The 26,631-nt window shown below is 36.9% G+C and overlaps 1 protein-coding gene and 1 long non-coding RNA gene across 6 annotated transcripts; one reads left to right on the forward strand and one right to left on the reverse strand.

Annotated features, from left to right (window-relative positions):
* Positions 1–1,039: 1,039 nt before the first annotated feature.
* On the reverse strand, positions 1,040–19,651 carry LOC120111854. The gene is made up of 3 exons (XR_005513257.1): positions 19,640–19,651; positions 6,575–6,579; positions 1,040–1,154 (listed from the first exon to the last, which is right to left on the reverse strand). It is a non-coding gene; the product is annotated as an uncharacterized LOC120111854 (long non-coding RNA).
* LOC103715312 (probable protein S-acyltransferase 7) lies at positions 5,115–15,383 on the forward strand. Of its 5 annotated transcripts, XM_026807772.2 has the most exons (6): positions 5,152–5,551; positions 11,280–11,299; positions 11,390–11,462; positions 13,241–13,537; positions 14,177–14,410; positions 14,507–15,383. In XM_026807772.2, the coding sequence occupies exons 1-6, from the start codon at positions 5,420–5,422 to the stop codon at positions 14,987–14,989; spliced, it is 1,239 nt and encodes a 412-aa protein (XP_026663573.2). In that variant the 5' UTR covers positions 5,152–5,419; the 3' UTR covers positions 14,990–15,383. The 5 variants fall into 5 exon arrangements, with proteins under 5 accessions (XP_026663574.2, XP_017700243.2, XP_026663573.2 ...); XM_026807771.2 differs by having other exon boundaries at positions 11,280–11,462; XM_026807773.2 differs by lacking the exons at positions 11,280–11,299; positions 11,390–11,462 and having other exon boundaries at positions 5,115–5,551.
* Positions 19,652–26,631: the final 6,980 nt, after the last annotated feature.

A 26,631-nucleotide genomic window follows, 5' to 3' on the forward strand; every position in this document is an offset into this window, starting at 1 on the left:
TACATTCAAATCTCATAGGAATAATTAGTACTCCATCTTATCAGTATGAGGTATACAATTACCTTTATTGATGATTTCTTTAAATATGCTTGGGTTTATTTTGTTAGAAAAAAGTCAGAAGTGTTTGAGAAATTTTGCCAATTTAAAAATTTGGTTGAAAATCTTTTTAGATTAAAAATTGGTTGCTTAAGAATCAATGTTGGTGGAGAATATATTTCAAAAATTCTCTAACTATCTGATGAGATATGGCATTTGTAGACAATTTACTTGCCTAGGTACTCCTAAACAAAATGGTGTGATAGAAAGAAAGAACATGCGTCTATTTAAGACCACTTGCGGTATGATTCATGCAAAGAATGTGTAGCGTGAATCTGGGCAGAATGCATGCATTCAGTAGTTTATGTTCTTAATAGGACACCTTTAAGAAGTATTGATAATTGACTCCATATGAAAAATTATTTGGAAAATGTGCTGATATTTTCATCTTCGTGTGTTTGGATGTGTTTGCTTTGTGCTGACCCAAAGATTGATTTTGATGATCACAAAATTTTGAAGTATAATTACTAATGTTTGTACAACAAGGACTTTTCTGCGCTAATGCTCGACATAATATGTCGGATGAAGAAAGTTTCTTTCCCTTTCTGAAGGGCTTAAAACCGTGGGAGCAAGCGTAACTGCGGAGGCAGAATGTGCAGAACTTGTATGAATGAGGGAGTGCTGCTCTGGTAGTCTCAGATCGGCTAGTGGATTTCAAGTACCTTGGCGCGAGGAGTCGCACGGGGGGTAAGGGACCAAGGCGGAATTGATCTATTAACAGGCTTTGCATTGCAACCGGGAATTTCCTAAAATCCCTTCTTTGAGTCGCAAATCGATAAGATGGTACCGAACCCGACCTATCCGGAAGAAATGATCCCATCGATTCTAATTCTCAAGCTGAAGCATCAAAAATGAGTACTTCTGAGAGAGCTACCTTCGCTGATGACAAAGACAAAGGGGCAAGTAGTCTGATACAACATTTCTCTGGTATCTTTCGCCTCTATTTTTTTTGATTTGACATAAGGTACCGGAGAAATCTTGATTTGAATCACCATTTATTCTTTGACTCTTGACTTTTCTTTATATGGTAAATGATCCCAAATGAATAGGTGTGGAAGCTATAATTGTATTGCATCGGACTTGGGCCTGCTAATTCAAGTCAATCGATGCCTTTTAAAGCAGCTATGTCTTGTCTTTCTAAATCATTAGGAGGAGTGCCACATCTCTCGATCTCTATCTTCTTTAGTGGACATCGAGGCTTTAAGACCGGTTGGCACGTGCCCAAAAAGGGAGACCGGAGACCGCGTCTGAGTAAGGTGGAAGGAGTCGTCACTAGTAACGCTGAATTAGATAAGGATGCAGTGAAGTTCGATTCCAAAGGAGCTACCAAGAAGGGAAAAGTCAAAGTTGTTGCAAGAAGAAAGATAATTTGTTTTGCAAGGAACATAGCAAGTTGGAAAAATACAAGAAAGCCTCAAAAGCTCTCAAAAAAAGTTGGAAGAAAGCCACACTTCATTGGTCCAAGGTTCAAGTTCAAAAAATTCAAGTTGGAGGAGCAAACTTCAAGAAAAATTCAAAAGAACAGTCCTCGAGTCAACTCCTGTAAGTTCAAAGTCGACTATGGCACTTTGGAGTTTCAAGGAATAGTGCACGAGTCGACTCCTAATGTTCACGAGCCGACTCCCGCAGAAAAAGACAGAGAGTTGATTTTCAGTGCTACAGTGCTCGAGCCGACTCCTACTATTCACGAGCCGACTCCAGCTACAGTATCGAGTCGACTCCTACTTCATTCGAATCGTCTCTATCAATTAGGACAGAAAGTAGTTTTCAGCGCTACAATTCTCGAGTCGACTCCAGCTACAGTGCGAGTCGACTCCAGCTACAGTGCTGGGCAGACTCCTATTCACGAGTCGACTCCTGCTTCAGCCGAGTCAACTCGAGCACGCTGGAAGGCATAACGGCTAGTTTTTTCTCGACTCCAACGGCTCTATTCTTGTCTCTAACGACTAGATCTTTGTTCCCACGCCATCCAAAGCTATAAAATTAAGGAGAGAGCAAGGGGAGAAGTAAGAAAGAGGGAGAGAACACATAGGGAAGAGATTTCAAAGAGATTTTAAGAGAAACCTTCTAAAAGCACAAAAGGGCCATTGAAAGCAAAAGAGAGAGAAGAAGAGCATCTGAGTGAATCTCAAAGCTTCCTCTCCAATTGTATGCTGCCTTAGTGATCCTCTACCTCGTGTGAAATCAGAAGAGGATCAAGTAAAGAAGGAGCCAAGTTCTTTCATGTGCAAAACTTATTTGAGGACTTTTTCTCTTTACTCCATTTGTTTATATTGTTATATCTGCTTGTTTGAGAAGCTTGTATTTGTCTTAAATTTCTATTCTGATATCTTGTAACTTGATTCAATTAAGGGATTAATCAAGAGGTTAAGGGTTGTTGGTGAGCCAGTGAAAACCAACGTTGTAGGTTGTAGTTGGTAATCCAGAAAAAACCAACTGGGTTGGATTGTGAGCCCGTAAAAACAGTCGGATTGGTTCTAGTCGGTGAGCCTGTGAAAACCGACCGAGTTCGTTGTGATCTCGTAAAAACAACAAGTTAGGTTGTGAGCTTGTAAAACAACCAGCTGTAATCTGAGGGATTATAGTGAAATTTTCAAGAGGTCTTGGGGAGTGGATGTAGGTGTTGAGGTGCACCGAATCACTATACATCTTTGTGTTAGTGATGCCTTATCTCTTGTGCTTCATACCTTACATTCATACTTGATTGTGTAATATCTCTAGCTTTGTTTCCTATTGATTTATAAGTGATTGTTTAGAACTTGCTTAGCTTTCACTCCATTCTTACCATTTACATAGATTAAAATTGATCATACAACTATAAGTTAATTTTAGATCAATTACACCCTAAAGTTAAAGTATAATTGCTCTAGCTTAATTTTCCACTGGTTTACTTGTAATTGCCTAGAGCTTAAGTAAATAACATCTTATCATTCCGCTACATTCAATTCAAAGTTAATTAGGAAACATAATTTTTAGAAATCCAATTCATCCCCCCTCTTGGGTTGTCACTTTGGGCAACACTTTGTGTATGATTATGATGCATTCTCTAATAAGTTAGATAAAATTTTGTCAAATGTATGTTTCTTGGCTATGATGAGGTTAGAGATGCATTAATCCTGAAACAATGAATATTTATATCTCTAGACATGTTTTTGATGAAAGCTCTTCTTGGTGGTCTTCTGATGGATCTTATTTCTCAGTAGCTGAGTTTAGATTAGTTTCTGCTGAGGACTGAGTATCTCAAAAAGATATTGTTTCCACAAAAAATGGTGAACCTTCTTCTTCAACTCAATAGTGAGAGTCTTCTTAAGCCTTGCCTACTTTGGATAAAAGTCTATAAAAAAACTAGACTACATGCCTTAAATTCTAAGGAAAATGAACATACTATAAGAGAATAAGAAGACATGAAATACATGAAGTTGAATATGAAGCTCCTGAGGATCCATCACCATTACAGAGAAGCAAGAGAAAGAAGAAAACAGCTGATAGGTATGGAGATTGGAATTATTCTTCCATTGCTTATTGTTATGCTTTTACTATTATTGATCAGCTAGAACCCACTTCATATGATTTGGCCAAAGGCATTGGTGTTTGGGAGGATGCCATGAAAGAAAAGATTTGAGCTCTTAAGAAGAATGAGACATGAAATTTGGTTTCTTTACCTAGTAGTGTTTCTACTATTTCTTGTAAGTGGGTTTATAAGGTAAAGAGGAAGAGTGATGGCACTATTGATTGTTACAAAGCTAGGCTTGTAGCAAGAGAATTTTCACAAAAGTATGGAGTTGATTTTAATGAGACCTTTGGCCTAGTTGCAAAATTAACTACTGTAAGAGTACTTATTTGCTTAGCAGCAAGCAAAAGTTGGTCGTTGTGGTAGATGGATGTCAAGAATGTTTTCTTATATGGTGATCTTGATAAGGATATTTATATGTTGCAAGCCTCCTAGTTTTGTTGACTCCTCTCATCTTGAGTTTTTTTGTAAATTTAGAAAAACTTTGTATGATCTCAAACAAGCGCCTGCTATTACATTGTCTTCTACATAGGCAAAGTATCATGCGACTTCGATAGCAGTTCAGGAGTTGACTTGGCCCACGAGGTTGCTTGATAATTTAGGTCAGGATATTATTCCTTGTTATTGTGACAATGAGAGTGCAATCTGATTGGTGAGGAATCCAGTATTTTATGTAAGGACAAAGCACATTAAAGTTCATCATCATTTTATTAGAAAAAAATTGCAGATAAAGAGGTTGATTTGCTTCTAGTTTCTACGAAGGACCGGCTAGTGGGTATCTTGATCAAAGAATTGGCGGCCGAGTGGTTTGAAGATTTGCACAACAAGCTTGGCATTGTCAGCAAAAACTTTACAATGACGGAAGTTTATAAATCATTGCTTATTCTTATCCTTTAGCAATGATAAAGTTTTATTTTTTAGTGGGTGATAGCTATTCTTATCCTTTAGTAGTTATCAAGTCTTATTTTTTAGTAGGTGTTGGTTTTTGAATTTGAGTAGGAATCAAACATTTCATCTCTATAAACTTTATTTAAACGACCTTTGGTGTATCTTTAGTGTGGCGTCGTGAGGAGTGAGAGAGTTCTTGGAGAGGAGTGAGAGAAAGTCTTTTCGTGGGGCTCATTTTTTTAATTTTTTCTTTCTTCTAATTAGTTTTTTTATATTGTTTGGTGTTTATTTTAGATCTTGAGCGGGCACGATCGATCTACTTCGCGTAATGTGCAATATGTACCATAATAATTGTGCATGTAACCAACTACAGCTAATCTAAGTCTCACTTATCAAGAATGTGTGGCTATGATATATAGTATGCAGAGCTCGGTGGTGCATGAAGTGGAGGGAATAATTTCTAGTGGGATATACTATAGATGTCTTCTTCGACAACGTAAGCTACTAGATGTGATTAGATTTTCAATATCTCCCCCTACATTTTTAAGACATCGTACCGGGAAAAGATTCGCCACATGGTTAAACCCCATTAATTTCATCTAAAAGACCGCAAGGAATTTATAGATGGGCCGGCTCTCCCCCTCCACACTTCACCTCGCACCGAATCTATACGCTAACCCCCCGGCTGCTCTTTCGATTCTCTTGTCGAAGAAAGGGAAAGCGCGCGGAGTTTGGGCGGCGGCGGCGGAGGAGGAGGAGGTGGAGGGTTATCGCCGGAGTCTGGGAGCGCCGAGACCGGGATCTGACGGTGAGCCGGCGGCTGGAGGGCATGGTGGGCAGAGAGCGGAAATCCTAGGAAAGATCCCTTCTTTTTCGTCATCTCTCTGCGGGTGCACTCGGGGAATCTAGGTTTTGCGGCGGGCGATGGAGCAGGAGGAGAGCCGCCGTCGAGGAGGAATGTACGTGGTCCCGCCTCCTCGGGGCCCGGGTCCCGCCGCCGTGGCCGCGGGGGACGACAAAGCGCCGAGGGTTTACGAGGTCTGGATGGCCAACAACGTAAGTGTTGATCTCTTCTCTGCTTTCTCCCTTGCTCTCTCTCTCTCTCTCTCTCTCTCTCTCTCTCTCTCTCTCTCTCTCTCTCTGTAGCAAACTTTTATTCATTTGCCAGTCTACATAGGGGCTGTTAGCAGGTTTCTATTACTGGAAAATTAGGGTTTTAATGTGGTATTCTTGTCACAGGGGACAAAGGGGAAGAAGTTAGGATTTTGGGATTTGATTCCCTCCTTTTATTGATTGCCTTTGTTTGGTACTTGTTGCATCGAGATGTATTGATGCCAAAATTTCAAAATATTCTTATTTGCTGCTGCAAAATAATGTTTGAAGGCTATTAAGAACCGACTTATATTTTTGTTAATCAGAAATTGTCAATAGAATTGGATCCTATCAGGTAAGGTGCTTTTGTTTGTACTTTTGTAGTTAGGTTGGATAAAAGAGATGAGAAGGGGGATTAGTAGGTTTAATAGTGAGTTACAGTAGTTTGATTGATTACGCAATTTGGAAAATTGATGTTGTGTGTCAATCTGATGGAGTGCTTTGTTTGTTTTTAGTTTATTGCAGCCAATTGCAACTTTTCTGAACCATCTGTTTTTGTATCTGTTTTTCATTTCTAGTGTAATACAAAGTTGTTGGTCTATAGCGTCATGATACTCTTCATAATTCAAGAATTATTAGAAAATTTTTTAACAACTAGAAATTTTTGTTACTTGGTCTATGACTAATACAAGTTATGAATTATGTAGTAATTTATATCTAGTGTTTAAATATGAGCAGGAAAAGGCTGTTTAAACATCAACTGGATTTTTTTTGGATATGGAGTACTCGGGAGAAGAGTTCGAGTTGTATTTGAAAATTAATATTTAAAGAGAGCTACAAAACTAGGAATGGCTCCCATTATTCGTTCTTTCATTGTTTTGAGTCCAAATGATTATTTTTTATGCTCTACAATTTGTAGGATTATATTCTGTTTTCAGCTCTTGAGCCCTGTGTTTATCCTTTTTTGTGTGAATCACAAGTTCATACCACATCTGATATGTGATCCTAATAGATCAAGATTGGCATTATAGCCAAAAAAAATAATTGAGCCTACGTCTTGTTAATATGGATAGGAAGTGCTGATCCAAAAGTGTGGCGGGCTAAAAATAGGGGTTCTATGAGATGATAGCATATCTCTTAGCAAGGTGGCTTGAGGTGATTGTGGTAGGTATTATGTCATTTAACAGCCCACACCCCCCCCCTCGCCTTCCTCGAGGTGGGTTTCTTATGTTGGAAATGTGTAAGAAGCATTATATGGATGTTTATGGTGGGTATAAGGCATGGAATTTGAAGGTTGACCGTACTAGTTTCTGATGGTAGTTTGGCTGAATAATATAGGAAGAATTACTAGATTTTCCAGTTGATTACCATGAGTCAATGACACAAAGGCGCAGGATTAGCTAGGCATCACCTTTTTTCTCTTTTCTTTTTCGCCGGGGGGTGGGGGGGGGGGGGGGGGGGTGGGGGGGGGGTGGCTGCGGGTGGTGGAGGGAAGGGTGAGGTTTGGGTTGGTGGTTGCATGCACTTTTATGTATCAATCATGAAGTAAATACACAAATGGGCAATAAGAATTCTCACTTGATTGTATGAGGAAGCTATGGAAGAGAAAAGGCTATTGTTTTAGGTTGATTTTCTTTTTAATAGAAGTAGCTTTTTGGATATGAGCTCCCATTGTGAATATTGACTGGGATAAATTCATTGAAGGTGGATTCTTATTTTAAAATATTGTAATTCTAAATTTTATGTATTAGAAAGAAAAGAAAATAGCTTTATATAGCTATGCTTTGCTAGTGCAACTTCATTGTTGATTTTAGGGACATCTGACTAGAAAACTGGCATCAACAATTGTTGAACCAGAAATATGAAGAACAAGAACAAGGAATAAAGAAGAATCATAGAAGATTGGAGAATTCCTAAGTCAATATATGCTCAGATTTTTCCGTTCTCTCCATAAAAGCAAATATATGGTACAAGAGCCTTATAGAAAATTAGAGAGAGAGAGAGAGAGAGAGAGAGAGAGAGAGAGAGAGAGATCAGTGGAGGTAGTTTAAATTCACTAGGAAAGAGAGTTCTCAAGGCAAATGAGCAGCATCATTATTAGAAAACTGGGCGCGGGAGAGAGAGGGGGGGGGGGAGTATGAGTTCACTAGGAAAAAGCATGCCCGAGGCAAATGAGTGGCATCATTATGGAAAGGGTATGTAAGTGCTTCCATTCTTCAGTACCTTAGTAGCACCAAGGCTGACTATGAGATGATGCCTATGGTTAAGCTTGACAGCCTGCTTGTGGCTGCCCTTGACTGGTTATGACACTTAAGCGGAGCTTTGCTATGAGCATGTTCCTTCAGTCTTCTCCTGCGACTTGGTAAGTGGGTCGAAGCTAGATTGTTACAGTTTTTAGAAACATTTGGTGTTGATCTCACATCATATGTGCATTTTGCAGAATGGAGGTAAAGCAGCCTGATACTCTTAACATAGAATGCATAGATCATTGGTAAAAGTTGTTCATGGTCATCACATCAACCTTTTCTGTAGTTCCTGCGCCCTTCCTTCCCTGCTGGAGGAAAGGGAAAAACACTGCCTCACTTTCCAAATTCTTTATAGGACCAACAGGTTAATGGAGGTGGTTTGAATGGACCGAGGGAGTGAGGGAGTTGAGAGGCTGTAGAAGGAAGGGGGTTGGGTTTGTTAGGTTTAAATGAAGGTATGTAGTGAGGGAAATTGAAGACTATGGGTTGACTGAGGGTGGTTGTGAACTGTGGCTTGGAATCAAGAAAGCTATCAATTCCATTTCCTTTTTTATCATTGTTACTTTTGGATTCACCAACAAGTTTGATGCTGTTTTGCTGGTCATATTGGATGTCTAACACTAACATTGAGGTGATCTTAGCAAAGTCGTCTTATAAAATACATTTCTTTATGGGCTCTATTATATTGTCCAATCTGTTTTTTCATTGATTTTTATAAAGTACGTCTGAGATACTCTTGTTATTAACTAAGAAGGCGGTTATCTGCTAATGATGTGGGGGGCCTTTATCTCTTATCAGGTTATCACATACTGTTTTGAAAAGTAATCTAAATCATAATAGTACATTGGCTGAATAATGATTGAAAGGTTGAGATCAGTCACGCTCCCCAATGTAATATATAACCCCCCCTCTGTATCAGATTCACTCTTCTTGAATGAATCATTTGTATAGTTATGCAAATAGAACTAAGAGGGAGTACTTTTGTTCTCCTTAAGCTCTTCTTTTTTTCTTCCCCTTTTGTACTTCCCTCCTATTTTCCTCCTTTTCCTTCTTTCTCCCTCACTTTTACTTTCCCTATCCAAAGCTTGATACAAGCATTTCTGCAACCAATCTTCCTCTATTTCTTGCAGATACATTGGTGGCCAGACATGGTAGAACCTGGCAATATCTATACTTATGCTATGAATTACTATTTTTTTCTCCTCTCTCCTATAGTTCTCTACTTCACATCTGCAACCTTAGCTCTTGCTTTCCCAAACTAATCTGTTTTCTTGCTGAGTTGTTGTTCTATTGATGTATCATACCATAGCAGCCTTTTGATCAAACCTATTTTTCATGTATCGATCACCTTAATTTGATCTTTAGAATTTGCAACTTCTCTATTTACTTTTTCTCCTAGTTCTTTCCATTAATGGAACGAATGATGAACGTTTGACTTGTGGAATAAATTACTGTAAACCTTATTGCTGAAAATCAGTGAGTTCCTTGCTATTTCTTTTGGTTTTTCACATCTGCTAATTGTAATTTTTTGCTCCTTTTTCTGGAAACATATGCTCCCAGAGACTAAGTGTTGACAAATAAATCTAGTTTAGGAGATGTCACCATTCACTAGTTTTTAATACTGCACAGTAGTTAAATTTTTCCCAATAAAAACTATTTAGAAGATGTCTTCTATCTCGAAGGGGCTTATTTTAGTGGCGTCTTGTTTAAGGTCAGGATTGCGGTGAGATGTTGGTGATGGAAGGACGATAGTTTTGTTACACTTTTAGTTGCTAACACTTCACTGGAGTCTCATTTTTCTAATCTTTCATTGATTGCATGGTATCTAATGGGCATGGGCATTTTGGCTAACCAATTTGGTAGACTAAAGGTTTAGGTTGTCTTTAGACTTAAATGAAATTGATGTAATATCAAGTTGGGGACCTGGTGAAATCACTTGAGGTGTTGGAAAAATAGTTTCACATAGACATTTTAGAAGGTTATGAGGTAGAATGATAATCTTTTATTTTCTACTTGTACTATTTTTGTACTACTTTTTTAATATAAGTTGGTTGCCGAAGGTCCGGCCGAGTAGGAATAATTTGAAAATTGGTAGCAACAAGCTTCTACTTTGCCTGTCATACCCCTTAGGGTTCTTGTTGGAAACCTGTCCTCCCACTTGCTTCCTAAAGAATCCTCTCCTCTCTTTTCTTTAAAAGATCCGCTTGCCCAAGCCAGCACCCAAATCTGCTCTGCACTGAGTCAAACTTCTGGTAACTTGGATTTGGAAAACAAATGCTTTGAGAATCATAAAATTGTTACAAGAGAAAACTTGTTAGAAAGAGGAGAAATGATTTTTTTAATGTTTGATATCTACTTCCAACGAGGCTAGAGTCCAATGAGCAACTCTACTTTTTTTCAGAGACTTATGAAGTTACACTATAGTTATCTATTGAAACTCAAGGGTGGTCCAGAGTTTTATTTTTGTCCTCACAAGTCTGGAAACGCTTCAGTTTCAAGTGGAATTAAACAATAAGAAGACTTGATTACCTTGCAAATCCTCAGCCTATTCAAAAAGAAAGCTTCCTCAATCATCAATAATGTAAAAAGGTTCCTTGTATGGTATTGGATGGGTTTGACTTTAGGAGGGAGAAGGAAAAAGCCAACTGTGGTTAGAAGTATCTCGGGAGTTGTGTACTAAGACTCAATTGGTATAACTCATTGGGCAACTGTAGAAGAAGCAATTCTGTTGAATTAGACTTTGGAAGTTTTGTAGACTTGGTTTCTGTTTTATGTATTTGAAGTTTTTTTCCTTTTTTTATAAAGAAAAGTTTGTAGATGTTTCTGTTTTGGTCTATTTTGTTACCATGATGGTCATGTCCAGGTTCTCGATAGACAACAAATTATCGTATTTGCTGGATTGAATGGGCATAGATTCTACCTTTCTAAAAAGCCAGTTGGATGGGGATCGGAGCGAAACCTGAGTATCTGGGTAGTCCTTGAATTGACTTTACAACCCTAGGAGAAAAGCTACCAGAATATTTACGTATTTGCTGGATTGAATGGGCATAGATTCTACCTTTCTAAAAAGCCAGTTGGATGGGGATCAGAGCGAAACCTGAGTATTTGGGTAGTCCTTGAATTGACTTTACAACCCTAGGAGAAAATCTACCAGAATATTTATCACTTTTGTCACCTATCCACTTTATATCAAAGCTTGACATGTTATTTTGTTACCTCAATTTAAGAAAATCTTTTGCTTAGCTATTGTAACTATTCAAGGAATGCTCTTTCTTTAACTTGACTTTTGCATGCTCCAGTAGTTAAGCCTTAATAAAACTGATTTACTTTTGACTTTATAAAATTTGAGTATATCCATTTTCCTCCTCACCAGGACATGCAGCATATATTTACAGGGTTATTAATAGTGTATTCATCAGTAATGGGGTTGATCATTTGTTTTGCAGATTTTTTTTCTTAAAGGGAGGTTCGTCTTTGGGCCTGACGTGAGGTCATTGTTTCTCACAATATTCCTCATTGTTGCACCTATGTCAATTTTTTGTGTATTTGTCGGCAGAAAACTAATGGATGGTTTTTCTCATCATTTGGGAATATCGATAATGGTAGTAGCGGTTGCATTCACATTATATGTGAGTATCATTTTGTCATGTTTATATATTATGCTTTTTCTCCAAATTTTTGTTGAAGGTTTTATTTAGGCTTTACTTGCAAATAATCTCATAGTGGTATTTGATATTTAAGAAAAGGATTTTCCATATTATTCAGAAGTTGACTATTTTAAGTAAATCCTGTGCTTGTAACCGGAAAGCCTCAAGTTTTCTTTATGTACTGTGCTTGATTGTCTAAATTGCTGCTGTGTTTTAGATAAGTTAATGATATTCTCAGTACATCCTGAAATACTGGCAGAAAATGGATTCTGCATTACTACTATATTATTTATTCACATCCAGCAAATTGTTCATACTATTGCCATAATTTGTTTCATTCAGTTTTCCAGCTGCCTAAATTACTTGAAGTTAGTACTGAAAATATCAGTGTCAATTCTGTTCAAATGTGTTTATGGTGTTTTTAATGAAGACTTATTACAATAAATTTCAGGAGAAGCCTGTAAATATTCTTTTATATCTATATTTAGTTCTTCAGCTTTACTGAAAACAACTCTATGGGAATGACAAACGAGTTTATGTTTAAACATCTCTCAAATTGAATTCAGCCCAAGCATCCAAGATTGTCAGCAAGGAATCTTTGTGTCTTCTTCCTTGTTTTCCGATGGAAAAAAAAACCTGCAATCTGGTCCTTGCATAAATTTGAAAGTGCTTTGAAATTCCTTTTTGAGACAACTTATTTGAAGTAACAAAAGTTGTCATATGCTTGGCTTTTCATCTAAACCTGGATTCATCATGTCTTAAGATGCATGCCAGTGATGGAGTTGGAAATGGAACTTAGTTACTTCTTTGAGCCTCTCTCACCCATTGCCCCATGAGAAATGGTTGCTATGCTTGCTCGCCCATCTTGTGATTTTCACTTGTTTCATACAGTAGATATCCTAGTTAAATACCAGGTAAATAGCACAGTTTATTCTGCTCTACAAGATGGAAGTGGAAATAAAAAATTGTACTATTCTTCTGCTAAAATTTGGATTTTTTTAATGGAGTTTTTACCAACTACTTTGTCAATTGGAAAAAAAGAGGCCATTGTGACTTTCAAAACAACATGCCTTGTGTAACTGATGTTTCCTGATGTTGGTCATTTTTGCCTTTATTCCTATTGACTAACCCATATAGTCCCCGCAACAGATTACTTTAACTAACAGGCTTCTGAGTATTAACCTTATTGACTTGTTAGAATTTTTTGAGTTCATGCCCATATCTTCCTTCCAAGTTAAATATCTTGTTTACTATCTGGGATTTTCATGGCTTGTGAAATGCAAGTAATTGGTAGATCAAAATATGAATTATTTTGCCTCCCGTGAGCCCGGACTCAAATGTATCGAAGGAGCCATATATTTTATACTATGTTATATCATCAGTGACTATAATTTTAATCCCAGTTGTCACACCTTCCTCTATTTGGAAGAGGTTCTCGGTTCATGGGAGGTTCATCCCCAATATTTGGTTCTGGGTAATTTAATTCTGGTGGGTCTTCTCTTTTTTCTCCTACATATGCAATACTTTGACTGGATGTTTGCTGATGATTTCAAGATGAAATTAACATAAACTGAGGCGACTCTAGGTTAGTAATAAGACTCAGCTAAGTTTGAGTATCTAATAAAAAACTTCCTCCTCATTTTATTTGTAGATTGATTCTAATACACGATAATTTATTCAATGATGATATATTTTTGTGCTCAATGCTATAACCTATTGTTTTAAGGAAACAAAAATTTAATTCAGGCTATGTGTTTCAGGATATAACTCTTCTACTTCTCACATCTGGTAGAGATCCGGGTATAATACCTCGTAGTGCACATCCTCCGGAACCTGAAGACTATGCGGAACTAGGGGATGATGAAACTCCAGAGTTACGTTTACCTAGAATAAAAGAAGTTGTTGTCAATGGGGTCACTGTGAAGATCAAATACTGTGATACATGCATGCTCTATCGACCTCCTCGCTGTTCTCACTGCTCAATCTGCGATAACTGTGTGGAACGTTTCGACCACCACTGCCCATGGGTTGGGCAATGCGTAGGGCTTGTAAGTTTCGTAAGTTTTAGATATGAATACTTAAGCTCTATTGTCAATGTTGATATGGAATTTACCAGTATATGATAACTTTAGAATGGAATAATTGAGAATCTAAAAGATGGGAGAGAACTTGTAATATTGTGAATTTTTCCTTTCTATAGTCATCAGCTTATTTCTTTTGTTATTGTCCTAACGAGATTGGCTTTTTAGCTAGTCTAATGAGAACAGCTGGCAGCATAGCAGTTCAGATGGCATAAGTATAAAGTTATGCTAGTAGAACTACAGTCAAGTGTATGATTACTTTAGAATAGAAAAGGAGTAATTAGGAATTTATGAGACAGGAGATAACTTGCAATATTGTAATTATATCCTTCCTGTAGTTATATGAACGTCATCAATATATACTTGGTTGGTGTTTTTCTCTTTCTATTGTCCTAGCGAGGTCAGCTTTTAAACTAGTCTAATGAAGACAACTGTATTATAGATGGCCTGAATGTAAAAAATTATGCTCATAGCATTACAGATCCATTTTGGCTATCCTTTGGCTACTAACCTCATGAGCTTTTTACAGCTTGTTATTTTCGCTGGCTTGATCCAGTGCTATACCTTCTTATTGTCATATTGCTAATCACTGATCTATTTTATGTTTTGATGCAGCGAAACTACCGATTCTTTTATATGTTTGTCTTCTCAACAACTCTACTCTGCTTGTATGTTTTCGGCTTCTGCTGGGTATATATAATTAGAATCAAGAATGCTGAGCAAACATCTATCTGGAGGGCAATGATCAAAACTCCAGCTTCCATTGTTTTGATAATCTACACTTTTGTATGCGTGTGGTTTGTTGGCGGTCTGTCTGTCTTCCATCTGTATCTCATTAGTACAAACCAGGTATTGATTTGCCTTCCAAGAATTCCCTTGTAAAGACATTTTTGTCAGGAACATCTTTTTCTTAATTTTTTGCTAATTTGTTCTCTTTCTTTGTAGACTACATATGAGAACTTCAGAAAACATTATGATCAGCGAGATAACCCATACAACAGAGGAGTAGTTGCGAATTTCAAAGAAATTTTCTTCACAAGCATTCCTCCTTCAAAGAATAAATTCCGGGCAAGAGCACCACTCCAACGGGGATTACAGACAAGATCACCGAGCGGAGGTTTTATTAGTCCAAACATGGGGAAGTTGGTAGGCGATCTTGAGATGGGCAGGAAGCCTGTGACATGGGATGAAGCAACGACTGGGATGGATGTTAATGATTTGCAAGCAGGTTTGAGTGACACCAACATTTTGGATGACAAGAATGGTGGGTTTGGTGATGTATCCCCTGATTTAAGCAGGGAGGTCCTCCCAACAGAGAGGTTCGAAGGGCGTGCAGCATTCCACCCAAGGCGGCCGAGTTGGGGACGTAGAAGTGGAAGCTGGGAGATGTCACCGGAAGTATTGGCTCGGGCAGCTCGAGATGGGTAATCGGATCGGGCAAGTAGAAATCGGTGAGGTTTCTGTACAGAGACACGAATCAGAAGGCAGCAATCTAATGCAAGCGGATGCGCAGCTGAGAGGGCAGGACTGATGCTTCACATGTTAGTCTTTGTTGTACTCGTGTGCAGTTGGGGAAGGAGTACAGATTGTATTCTGCATGGATACCGTGTGTCGATATGATCCTTTCATGTTGTTTGTTTTCTTTTTCCTTTTCTTTGCTTCTTGCAGCTTGTGTGATGGTTTGATTTGTTGAGGCATTGATTTTCAGGACTGGACTCTTGTTTGGTTGGGTGGGATGTGTGTCTGTATATATACATACTGATGGAGTGGTAATTCTAGAAAAATAATAATGAAAAACATGTATTGTTTGATCTGGATCTCATTTTAGTTGAGTATCATGATCTTTTTTAAGTTGTGACCTTGTTGCAAGGCACCTATTTTGAGTCAATTTACATTCACCCCGTCTATTTTATCTCCTCAAATTGTACCACCAAAGTAAAATAAAAGGAGCGATTGCACAATAAGTCTAAATTGTAGCTATGGAGGCTGGTATCTTGCCATCCGATGCTCCTTGTAGTAAATCCCCAATAATTCAAATTTTTAGGGTTTTTTTTTCCTTGGTAAAGACGGTTTTGCATTAAAAATATACTTAATTATTGATTTTGTAAGAAAGAAATTGGATTTCTTTCTTTTTTTATTTGCTACATATGCGCATATGGATTTGTGGTAACTTGATGTGCGTCGCCTATGTCCTGCTTAGATCAAGGAAAAAATTGTCTAGAAACCTTTAAATATGCATTTTTTACCAAAAAATCCAACTTTTCTTTTTTGCAAAATCGGTTATCGGGTGGGTTTTTGTGCAAAATTTATTTTTAGAAATTATGTTGTATACGCCGTACCAGTCTGAACCGGATAGTATAGACGTATCGTACCAATTTAGTACTGGTATTCGATACGGATAGCATACCGATTCGGTACTGGTATCCGGTACGAGCAACGTACCGAATGTCAGTACGTTAAAAATCTTCATATCATATCGATACTGTGCTAGTATGGCACTGGTACGGAGTCGGGTATCAAAACGGCGAACTTTAATCATAAAATTATCATGTGAAAACAAAAATTTTTACAATTTTAATTTTACTTTTGAGTGTTTTCATTGTTTATTAGGAGATGTTATTGCATGGCTCTTCCTTTTTAAGTGACATGCTTAGTTACCACAATCTATGCATCCCTATAACGAACATGGCAACAAATGCTCTTGCACGGCTCGATGAATATGAGGCGCCTTTTTATTTTGACGCTGTTATTGAATAAATACGTCCATGTTGATTCTTTCCATCAAAAAGTCTTCCTGATACACAGTTCTTTTTTTTTTTCCTAAGGGAAAACGATCACACGGCAGCTAAATCTTATATTATAAACATTGACAGCTGATGTAATGACAACTCATCAGATAATCTTAGTGGATGAGTTAGCCACGTCCATCACAGATGCCACGATGTTGGTGTTTCAGTAAATTCAATACTCAAAAAATAGGATAATTTTTGAGAGAGAAAATAGGACAAATTATTACTGAGTTGATCATACATAAACTCAAAATCTTGAGTAGCCTATAACTTAATCCTGAGTTCTTTGTTACTTTAATTTAATAAATGATGCTTTTGGTTTTTATTGTCTTAATGAAATTTAATGGGTGACTGTCTTTTTTTTTTAAAAAAAAATGAAGTGGTTTTGAAATAACCATGTTCAAGTTAGCTATCAAAACCATGTCTTCTAAGTCTTTAGATTTTAAACTCAAGTGATATTGCATCAGTCACATCAATCTAGATATTGATCAAAGGATTATAAAATTGATTTAACACCATGATAGCAGATTTAATTTCAAGCCCCAAATCTGTATTTATGTAATAGGAAGAGTACGGTGATCAAGTTCTAATTACATCGGGTGTAATTTATACTTTTTTGAATTAGATGATGGAGCTTCGCATCGATGATTTGAGTTGTCGGATTTGTCATATCTTTTTTAAATTACTTTTATATCAAAAATTCTATAGCATATGTATAAAGTGGTCAAAAATTGGATAGTCTAAATAGCATGAGAAAAATCATTTGATACGTAGGCTAGAGGTCTTCACATCACATAATTTTTGATATATAAGTAGTTTAGAGGTGGTAAATCATACCCAATGGTTTGGATCATCGATGTGCATCCTTTAGCATCTAATTCAAAAGAAAATGTTGTAACTCTATAAAAATTATACGAGGTGTAACTTGATCATGATATTATATATTGATCTAGGAGGATAAACAAACTTGATATGGATTACTTTAGCTACTACATGTAAAGTTGGATATGATTCAAGAACATCAAGAAATCCAATCATCATCAAACTTCTAGAGGCTATAATTTGATCATATAATGCCCAATTGAGATGATCATTTTTCATATCAGTAGCCTTTTGAGATCTACAATGTAGCACCAACCCTTAATAGAGTTGAAACTCCAAATGAGGTTGAAACGGGCCAAAATTCTATCATTTGGGCCCTGAAATGTCCTGGTCAAACCAAAAATTTTCTTTTTATGATAGACTTTGACTAGATGTATCTTTTAATTCAGAAAGTTGATGTAGGAGTTGAGATTTATTTTTTATTTAGATTTTTCATATTTATTTATACCAGTTATGTCTATTTATGCAAAGCTGATCTTATTCAAACTAGGAGAAAAATTCGATATGAACTATGCAAGGATGGACCTCACTATTATTATAAATAAAAGTTGTATATCTCAGTTTTAATTCATCAATTGATCATCAATGAAAGAAAAAGAGACCTAAACCCTACATTCACCAATTTTTCTTTTCTATTTTTTTTTAAGAGATTCGAGTTGAGCAAGTTGAGAAAATTCTTTCTTCTCCCTAATTAAATCAAGTTGGTATCAGAACCTCTATCTTCTACATCTATAGAAGACTTAATTTTTAGTTTAAATGTGTGAACAATATCAGCAATCCAAAAAAGAGCTATCGATGCTTGAGATATATCAAAAGACAAAGATGAGTATGACTGCTGGTTCTACCTCTATAGATAATGAGATGAGAGGACGTCTCACAAAACTGGAAGAGAAGATTTTCCAACTCGCCAAGATTGTGTCTTGATTGGTGATATCTTTAACACAAGCACTAGCAACTCCTATAGCGAAGCTATTTCTCAAGTCTGGATATAAGGATCTACCATCTAAGAAAGAAGAGAAAGGCCGAAAACAATCTCTAAATAAATCCAAGCGGATCGGCCGTGAGGCAAAGAAGTAAGTATTTCTCCATCTTCAATTCTAATTTAGTAAGAGCTAAATCCTCTAGACATGGAGGGTCTGAATCTAGGAGGATCACCAGATTTGATGTGGATCAATTTTGCGATTGATAGGGATGGATAGGGTTCAAGAGACAAATCTACGACACTGGAAAGCGGGATCACATACCAAACTTTTGAAGACTATAATTTGATCATACGACATACGATCAAGATGATATTTTTCTTCATATCAAGTAAATTTTTGAGATCTACAGTATAATGCCAACCTCTTAGATATTTGAAATAGGCTGAAGTTCCATCATTTGGGCATTGAATGGGCCGATCAAATTGATTTTTTTTCCAAAAAAGATTTTGATCGGACATATCTTTCAATTTAGAAAAAATTAGGTAGAGTACCAGAAGATAAAGTTGATGTAGGAGTCGAGATCTACCTCTTGTAGGTTTTAGTTTCTTCATGTTTATTTTATTAGTTATATCTATTTTTGGAAAGCTAGTCCCGTTCGAACTAGGAGAGAAATCCAACTTGAATTGTGTAAGGAAGGATCTTTTTATTATTATAAATAGAGGCTATGTTTCTCAATTTTAATTCATCAATTGATCAACAATGAAAGAAAAAGAAACCTAAACCCTGCTTTCATCATTTTTTTATTTTTCTCCATGGATGGCTCATATACACACACAAGCACTAAGGTTTTATTAGAGAATAAGAGGAATTGCACCAGAAATCATATCACGATTGAGAAGGCTATAACAGCAAAAACTGTTTAATTCATATCTTATATAATTGAATAATCTATTTCACTATTAATGATTAAGAAACAAGATGTTTGGCAGAAGAGAAATTAATTAGTTATTCATTAAGATTTAATTTGAATAATGACCATGTACATGAGGATGTACAACATAGAGATGTCGAATTCAATCCTTTTTGATTTGCACTAGAATTTTAGTTTGTTGCTCATTTGAGGTATGTTGAAGGTGCATATTGCAGTACTTCAATAGAAGTGCAAATAAATGTAATCATATGATAAGTGCTTGAGAACTAAAATCTCACATAGAGATACATGAGACTTCTCGTTTAGTAATGTAAAATAACACAGAGTGCATCCTTAGCTCAGTAAGTTGGCACCTCTCTTTGCTTAAGAGAGGTCCAAGATTTAAAACTTGGGAGTCATTGTTGCTCAGTTATGCAGCCTAGGGGGTGAATTGGGTTCTTCAAAAACTTTATCTAATAATGCAGCGGAATAAGTGCTTGATAGAAAAATATAGACTTTAACAGCAAACTGATAAGTAAATATGCTGAAGATAAATACAAGAAAAATAAGTAACGCAAACACAAAAAATTTATAATAGTTTAGTGCCAACCCTACACCTACGTTCATTCTTTAAGACTTCCTTCTTGCGAATTTTACTATAATGAATTTTACTATAATCTTTTTTAAATTACAGCTCGATTGTTTTACATGAGATTACAATTAACCCAGCTGATTTTTTCAGGCTATCAACTAAAACCTATACTGAATATTTTACTCGAGCTCACAATCAACCTAGTCAATTTTTCAGGGCAATCAACCGCAACCTAGTTATTTCACAAGTACAACCAAACCTTACAAACCAACTAATTTTTATGGTGTCAGCCACACCAAAAATTTTACACGAAATTTTCTAATCTCGTGCACTAAACAAGGATAGAAAAATACACAATAACCTCTACAAAGGTTGGCTTGATGCCGTTGAAGCTCAAGTTTGATTGCTCTAAAAATTGGAATCTTGGTGCGTAGAGTTCAGCACTTTTTCTTTTTTCTTTTCTTGCTCGCTCTTGATTTTATGATGGATTTCAATGATTTGGAGTTGAAGCTTTCTATCTACGAATCTTTAGAAGCTCACTCTGAGGTGGGAGGATGCTTTGGATGGTCACTTATCATATTGATCCTCAAATTGAAGCCCAAGAAGTGTTCACTTGTATTCCTTTTTGTTTGCCTCATCCACTCAATCTCTTTAATTCACCATCTTCTCTAATTCAATTTGGAAGCATTTATAGCTTGAAAAGTTGTTGGAGAGTTATTTCTAGCCGTTGAGAGCGAATATGGATGTTTTGTTTATGCAGAAAACTAGCCATTACTGTTGTCAAGCGTAGATGGGTCGACACAAATTCTTCAGGAGTCGACTTGTGATCTTCAAGAGTCGACTCGTGATCTTTAGGAGTCGACTCATGAAAGGATTGTTTTTGACTGTTTTCTATTTTCAACCTGTGGCTTTTTGGGGTCGACTCCAGGGGTTTGAAGATTGACTTCTCCACTACAAAAACTTTCAAAATACTTCAAATATTTTTCCAACTTTGAGATTTGTTCTTTTAGGCTTCTTCATGCATTTCTAACCTTTCAAACTCACTGAGCTCTCTATAAAACATATTGACTACTCCACAAAATCATTGGTATCACACTCAAATATTTTGTACTCATCAAAATCAATTTATTGGGTCAACAATCATGTATATAAAGATTAAGATCTAGACACGGTAGCATAGAAAATTAGTGACCCGGAAACTTGAGTTTAGTGTGAAAAGGAGTTCAACAAGAGTATGGTTCTCTCTCTCTCTCTCTCTCTCTCTCTCTCTCTCTCTCTCTCTCTTTCTCTCTCCACGTATGCTCGGTCATTAGTGAAGTTGGGATGGGTCCAAACCCTTCTGTTCTCCACCAGGATGAACTCAATGATCATTTTCCATCCTGAGATTGGATTAGTCCATGTTCAAGGCTACTTTTCTTTGCTCAAGGAGGCTATTGAGCAATATCCTTATACTAGTCTTGATCGTCAACAAATATTCCTTTTCTCATAAAAAAAAAATATAGCATGTCTCTAGAAATTTCAAGGAACACATTAGCAACTAAAACCGGCACACAAAATTTGATGCGATTCATGGAGGTAGCCGAACGATATTGCTAATTCAGTAGCTCCCAAAACTTAATTCTCACGGAACCTAAGATGTTAGTATAAACTTATGATAACTTCCTTTATTTGTGATGTAGTTCAAGTGCAAGAATCACTGAATATTCCTTCATGTTGGGCTTTGCAAAAAGAAAAGAAGTCATGCTCTTATTTCTTTTTCTTGTAGAGATCACCACTTCTGTTGCCTGAGGAAAAAGAAATCCTAGAAGAGTTAGAAAAGGCATGCCAACAAAAGGACTCGAGCAACCTCAAATGGCACATGAGACAAACTTGCACTACACCTAAACCCATATATCTCGCTCATCTCTAGTGAAATTTAAAGCACCCTTCTCGCTCTCTTGCTTAGGAAATTAGAGTTTCCAAAACCTAAGAGGAATCTAATTAATCTTGTTCATGAACTCAAAAGATCCATTTATATTCTGCAACAAATAGAAAGATATAGGTCTAATGTATGCATTTCACATACTCTCAACTCTAAAAGCTAATGTCGATTACATAATTCACGCAAGCAGGAATCAGAAGCTCATGAGAAACCCATGCTGAATTTGGATGGCATCTCTTGCCTCTCTCCGTAAGCAATTTTTCTCCTTCCTAGACTGGATAAAGCTTGGTACAACCGTATAGCATCTTGATGGACAAGCTATATATATTAAAAAAAATCACAATGCCACAATTAACAAGGATGCACTTTTGACCTAATCTTCATATCGAGGATGGCTTGAGAACTCTGCTTTGTGGAACAGTTGAGCATGACCTCTCTCTCTCTCTCTCTCTCTCTCCCCCCCGCCCTATCAAGTCCAATTGATTCACGCACTCAAATTTGATTTGTTTTGGGAATACTCTCTCCAATTTAGGGGTGGTAATTTACTCCAGGTACCCAACCCAATCCAAACCTTATGGGGCAGATTTTATCTGACCAGTTTAGAATTTGTTGTGGGTATGGGACTTCATTCTAAAGCCTATAGTAGATCTGGGATGGATGTGAATAATGGCAGTGCCCGCCTAGGACTCGATTTAATTATATATAAGCTTTCACCAATTGGACCCGCCCAACCCTTTGCTTCAAATCCAGATTATTGTTTATACATTACTGATTTAGGAAGTTTTTTTATATACTTTTTTTTGGTTGATCTACACCATCACAAGGCAGCAAAATTCAAACTATATATTCCTTGATGCTTATAACGATAATGGAGAAGAAAGTATTGCGACTGATCGTGAAAAGATTAATCATGTGAAAGGATACAAGATACATATTAGTTGTTCATTTTTTAGTTGTGTACCTTTTTTAGTTTAAGGAACACTTGATTTCCTAAAGAATAATATTTATGTTGTTACTTTCTATTATTATTGAAAATTGGTTTTGTATGTCCTATGTCTTAGACTCTCATTTTGTTTAATGTTATGTAAAGTACTAAAAATTTTCTTTCATATTCTTTGTTTATTTGTTTATTTTATATAAAAATAAGTTTTTAACTTTGTTGTCCCGATTCATCCTAATCCACGCCAAAACTCTACATGCCCGATCTACTCAGGGCAGGTATGGGTATGTGATTTCTAATTGTAGACAGATTAGGTAATGGCCTATCAGACCCTTATCCATCTCATTGCCATCCTTACAATTCTAACCATTCACCAACTAACTTCACATTTAAAAAGTGTTTAGAAATGTTCTCTATTCCACTAAAAGTCTATGCCTCCCAATTTTCTCTGGTTTATTATGCATTCAATATATTATTCTCTATTCATACCTATATTATATTTCATATAATTAAATTAACTATAACTATAATTTTATTTTATTCTATTTATTACTTTAAAATATGTACTCCTCGTGCCGGGTTGCTAGTAATATATAATATATGCAATTTAAAATGGTCACAGTGGGCTTCTTTATTTTTCACAAAACTCAAGCTGAGCCTGCATTGTGATTTGACTTGGTCTGACTTGCTTAAACTTGCGTCGGATGGGTTTGTTAATTACGAAATCCTCCAAATGTTTAGTAACTGTTACCTATCAATCCGTAAAATGTAATTGGAACACAGTAGAGGTTTTCAATAATTATGTTGGATTAAGGTTTACTTGTCTTAATTTGATTATAATTGATCTCCTTTGTGCATATAATTTTTAAACTCAATGCCAAATCTAATCCAAACTGCACCAACTATTCTCAAATTCCTCCTCATGCAAGCCCTGACTAAAATGAATCCCCAAACATGAAGGAAATTTGAATAATCGATGACATGAGACAATATTTTGATCTTTTACTAATAAATAAAACCAGTAAACCATGCATAAGTTAGTGCATCATAGATCAAGACATATAGCTTGACACCACATTGCTGCACTAAATACTCTCAATATAGTATTGGGCATTGTAAATTAGTTAATTCTTGATAATAGAAATATGGGTATGGAAGGTTTTGTCATGAACAAGTTATTTGCAATGGGCAGATGCTCCTATCACTATGTGAATTGTAACATATTGTCTATGTCCCATGTAGAATCTCAGCATGTGTTCATCATGAAAAATATTATTTTTTGTCTCTAGTAATTTCAAGAACATATTAGCAACTAAAGCGAAGAACATATTAGCAACTAAAGTTTAGTCAACGTGGATGATAACTTTATATGTGATGTAGTTCCATATGCTCTTATTTCTTTTAACATGGATATTATTACTTCTTTTGCCCAAAGAAGAAAGGTATCCAAAAAGAGTTAAAACCTTGTCCCATAAGAAGAAAGACTTGACCACTGCCAAATGGATATGCAATGACCTTACACTTTACGTAAACCCATTGATCTCCCTCACCGCTAGTGAAAAATATAAAGCACCTTTCTTGCTCTTTTACTTGGAGAAACAGAGTGGAAGCTTGTCTGGAACCACTTGGTGCAATTTCGTGGATCATTTGAAAAGAAAGAAACTCAAAAACTTTTCTCAACAAGCGACACGACTAAGAGACCATCTTAAGATACTCCATAGATGCAAATTCAAAAACTCTGGCGAGCTATAATCTCATGGAACTTTATATTGGTGATTATCTCAATAAACTTAGTCTTCTCGGAATTATCAGCAACTGATGTGTTCATGGCAGATGGGTATTCATTGCACTGATGCATACTCAGCTCTTTAATTCTGGCTAGATAATGATGTATTGGTTTATTCTTAATAAAACAGGGTGGTTAACACCTCCCTTCTTCTCGAGAAAAGTTAAAAAACTTAAAAGACTAGCTAGAGTGTCCAACTCCTAAGAGGAATCTAATCTTGCTCATGAACTCAATCATCTATTTCTATATTCTAGATCAATAGAAAGAGATAGGTTCAAGGCATGTGTTTTCAGTTACTATCAGCTCTAAAAGTTGATGTCGATTACATGATTCAGTGGGCCATCATCTACTATGTTGCATTTAGGTGACCATCTGTAGCCTTTCTCCATAGGCATTCTTTCTAAATGGGATAAAGCTTGATGATGACTTCATAGCACCTTGACCGACTAACTACCAAAAAATCTACATGCCACGCTAACAAGCAATCAATTTTCCCCTTATCTTCATATGACCTATCTGACATGGCTTGAGAAGTCATCTTTGATGAACTAATTGAGCATGGACATGGTAACCTGTAAAGCTAAGCCTTATTTGTGAAACACAGGAAAAGTAGCCATAGAATTGACCATCGTGCCATGATGTGGGGTCCTCTCAATTGTAAGAAATATAACCTATACCGCACCAGCAGCACCGCCGTGTACACCATCAATTACCAAGGTGCGTCCCTATGGGCCAATCACACAATGAGCAGATGATGGATGGAACCTAGTGATTAGTGGTATGCACGGCCATATGGTGCACATAGTGTACGGTATTGAGTTTTCAAAAGATCCAAGTGGCTTCCACTCGAAAGAATCAACATGCTACATATGCTTTCATACAATGTACTATATGCATCAGCACCGTCGTGTACACCATTAATCACCAAGGTGCATTCCTATGGGCTAATCACACCATGAGTAGATGATTGATGAATGGAATCTAGTAATTAGTGGTATGCACGGCATATGATGCACATAATGTACGAGTTTCCAAAAAAAAAAAAAAAAAAAAAAAAAAAAAAAAAAAAAAAAAAAAAAAAAAAAAAAAGAAAAAAAGAAGAAGAAGAAGAAGAAGAAGAAGAAGAAGAAGGGGATCCAAGTGGCTTCCACTCGAAAGAATCAACTTGCTATTTATACTTTCGTACGACTCAAACTTCCCCTCTCATGCCTTAATATATGATGTGATTGATAGCAATCACATCCATATCATTTGGGGAGCTGGTGTTGTTTTTCCTTTGTGTGGTTCCTATGACAGCTATTTTATGAATTTTAAGAAATTTTCATATAGGAGTAGCTATCAGACCAAACATCTATAGATCTAGTCACATATGAGCTGATTTAGAAAATTCTAAGTTCGAATCTAACATAATTATTAAATAGATCAGAATTTGAAATTTGAGCTAAGCAGGCTATTTGGCCTGACCTGCTTAACTTGTCCATAAACAGGTCATATGAGATCAGGTCAACCGGTACACCTGCTTAACTATTGTTAACCTATTTACCTAACCAGGATCGGGGATCAAGCAAATGCAGCGATCAATGGGTAGATGGGAGGAGGGGGCATGCCTTGCGAACAGGCTTGGCAGCGATGGCGCCGGAGTTGAGGAGAAGGTGGGAGAGATGGGGAGGCAGAGATCGGGTGTCGGAGGGCATCGCCATGGCCAGAACCGAGAGTCTAGAGCTTGGATGTGCCTTTCTCAATGGGCTTTTTCTAGTCTTTTCTGCCGCTCCCTCGATCACGTCCCAGAGAGAGAGAGAGAGAGAGAGACAGAGAGAGAGGAGGAGGAAACATCGCGTGAGGCCGTTCCCATTATTAGATTGGCTGAAATTAGATTTAGAGGAAGAAGGGAGGAGGGGGCACACCCTGTGACTGGATTCAGAGGTACCAGCTCAAGTGATGAGGAGGAGGGGGAGGGGGAGATCGGGCATCCGAGGGCATCACCGAGGTCAGATTCGAGAGCCCAAGAACCTCCGGCCATGGCGGGCTAGGTTCGTAGGAGTTCCTCCTCCTCCTTAAAAACAGAAAAATCATTTTTTTTCATAAAAAACAAGGCCAATCCCCCTAAAAAAAATTGGAAACCAAAGAAAGCAAAAGAAGCACTAATTCAAAGCAAAACTAGATCTTGAGGTGCCTTTGCTTTACAACTCCTCGCACTCAGCCTCCCTCGCTACCATCATGATGCATAGTACCAAATTGTTATCAAAGAATTCGTAGAGAAAAGGGTAAAAAGAGGAGAAATTGGAGGATTACACAAGTAGGGCAACATGGCATTTCCAAGGAACTCA

Source organism: Phoenix dactylifera, chromosome 9, assembly GCF_009389715.1.
Source record: "Phoenix dactylifera cultivar Barhee BC4 chromosome 9, palm_55x_up_171113_PBpolish2nd_filt_p, whole genome shotgun sequence".
Lineage (NCBI taxonomy): Eukaryota > Viridiplantae > Streptophyta > Magnoliopsida > Arecales > Arecaceae > Phoenix > Phoenix dactylifera.

Excerpts from the sequence above, each read along its gene's own strand:
- LOC103715312 (XM_026807771.2), top strand. The coding sequence starts at position 5,420 with ATGGAGCAGGAGGAGAGCCGCCGTCGAGGAGGAATGTACGTGGTCCCG. Across the intron at positions 5,552-11,279 it reads AGGTCTGGATGGCCAACAAC|ATTTTTTTTCTTAAAGGGAG; the intron begins GTAAGTGTTGAT and ends TTTGTTTTGCAG. Across the intron at positions 11,463-13,240 it reads CGGTTGCATTCACATTATAT|GATATAACTCTTCTACTTCT; the intron begins GTGAGTATCATT and ends TATGTGTTTCAG.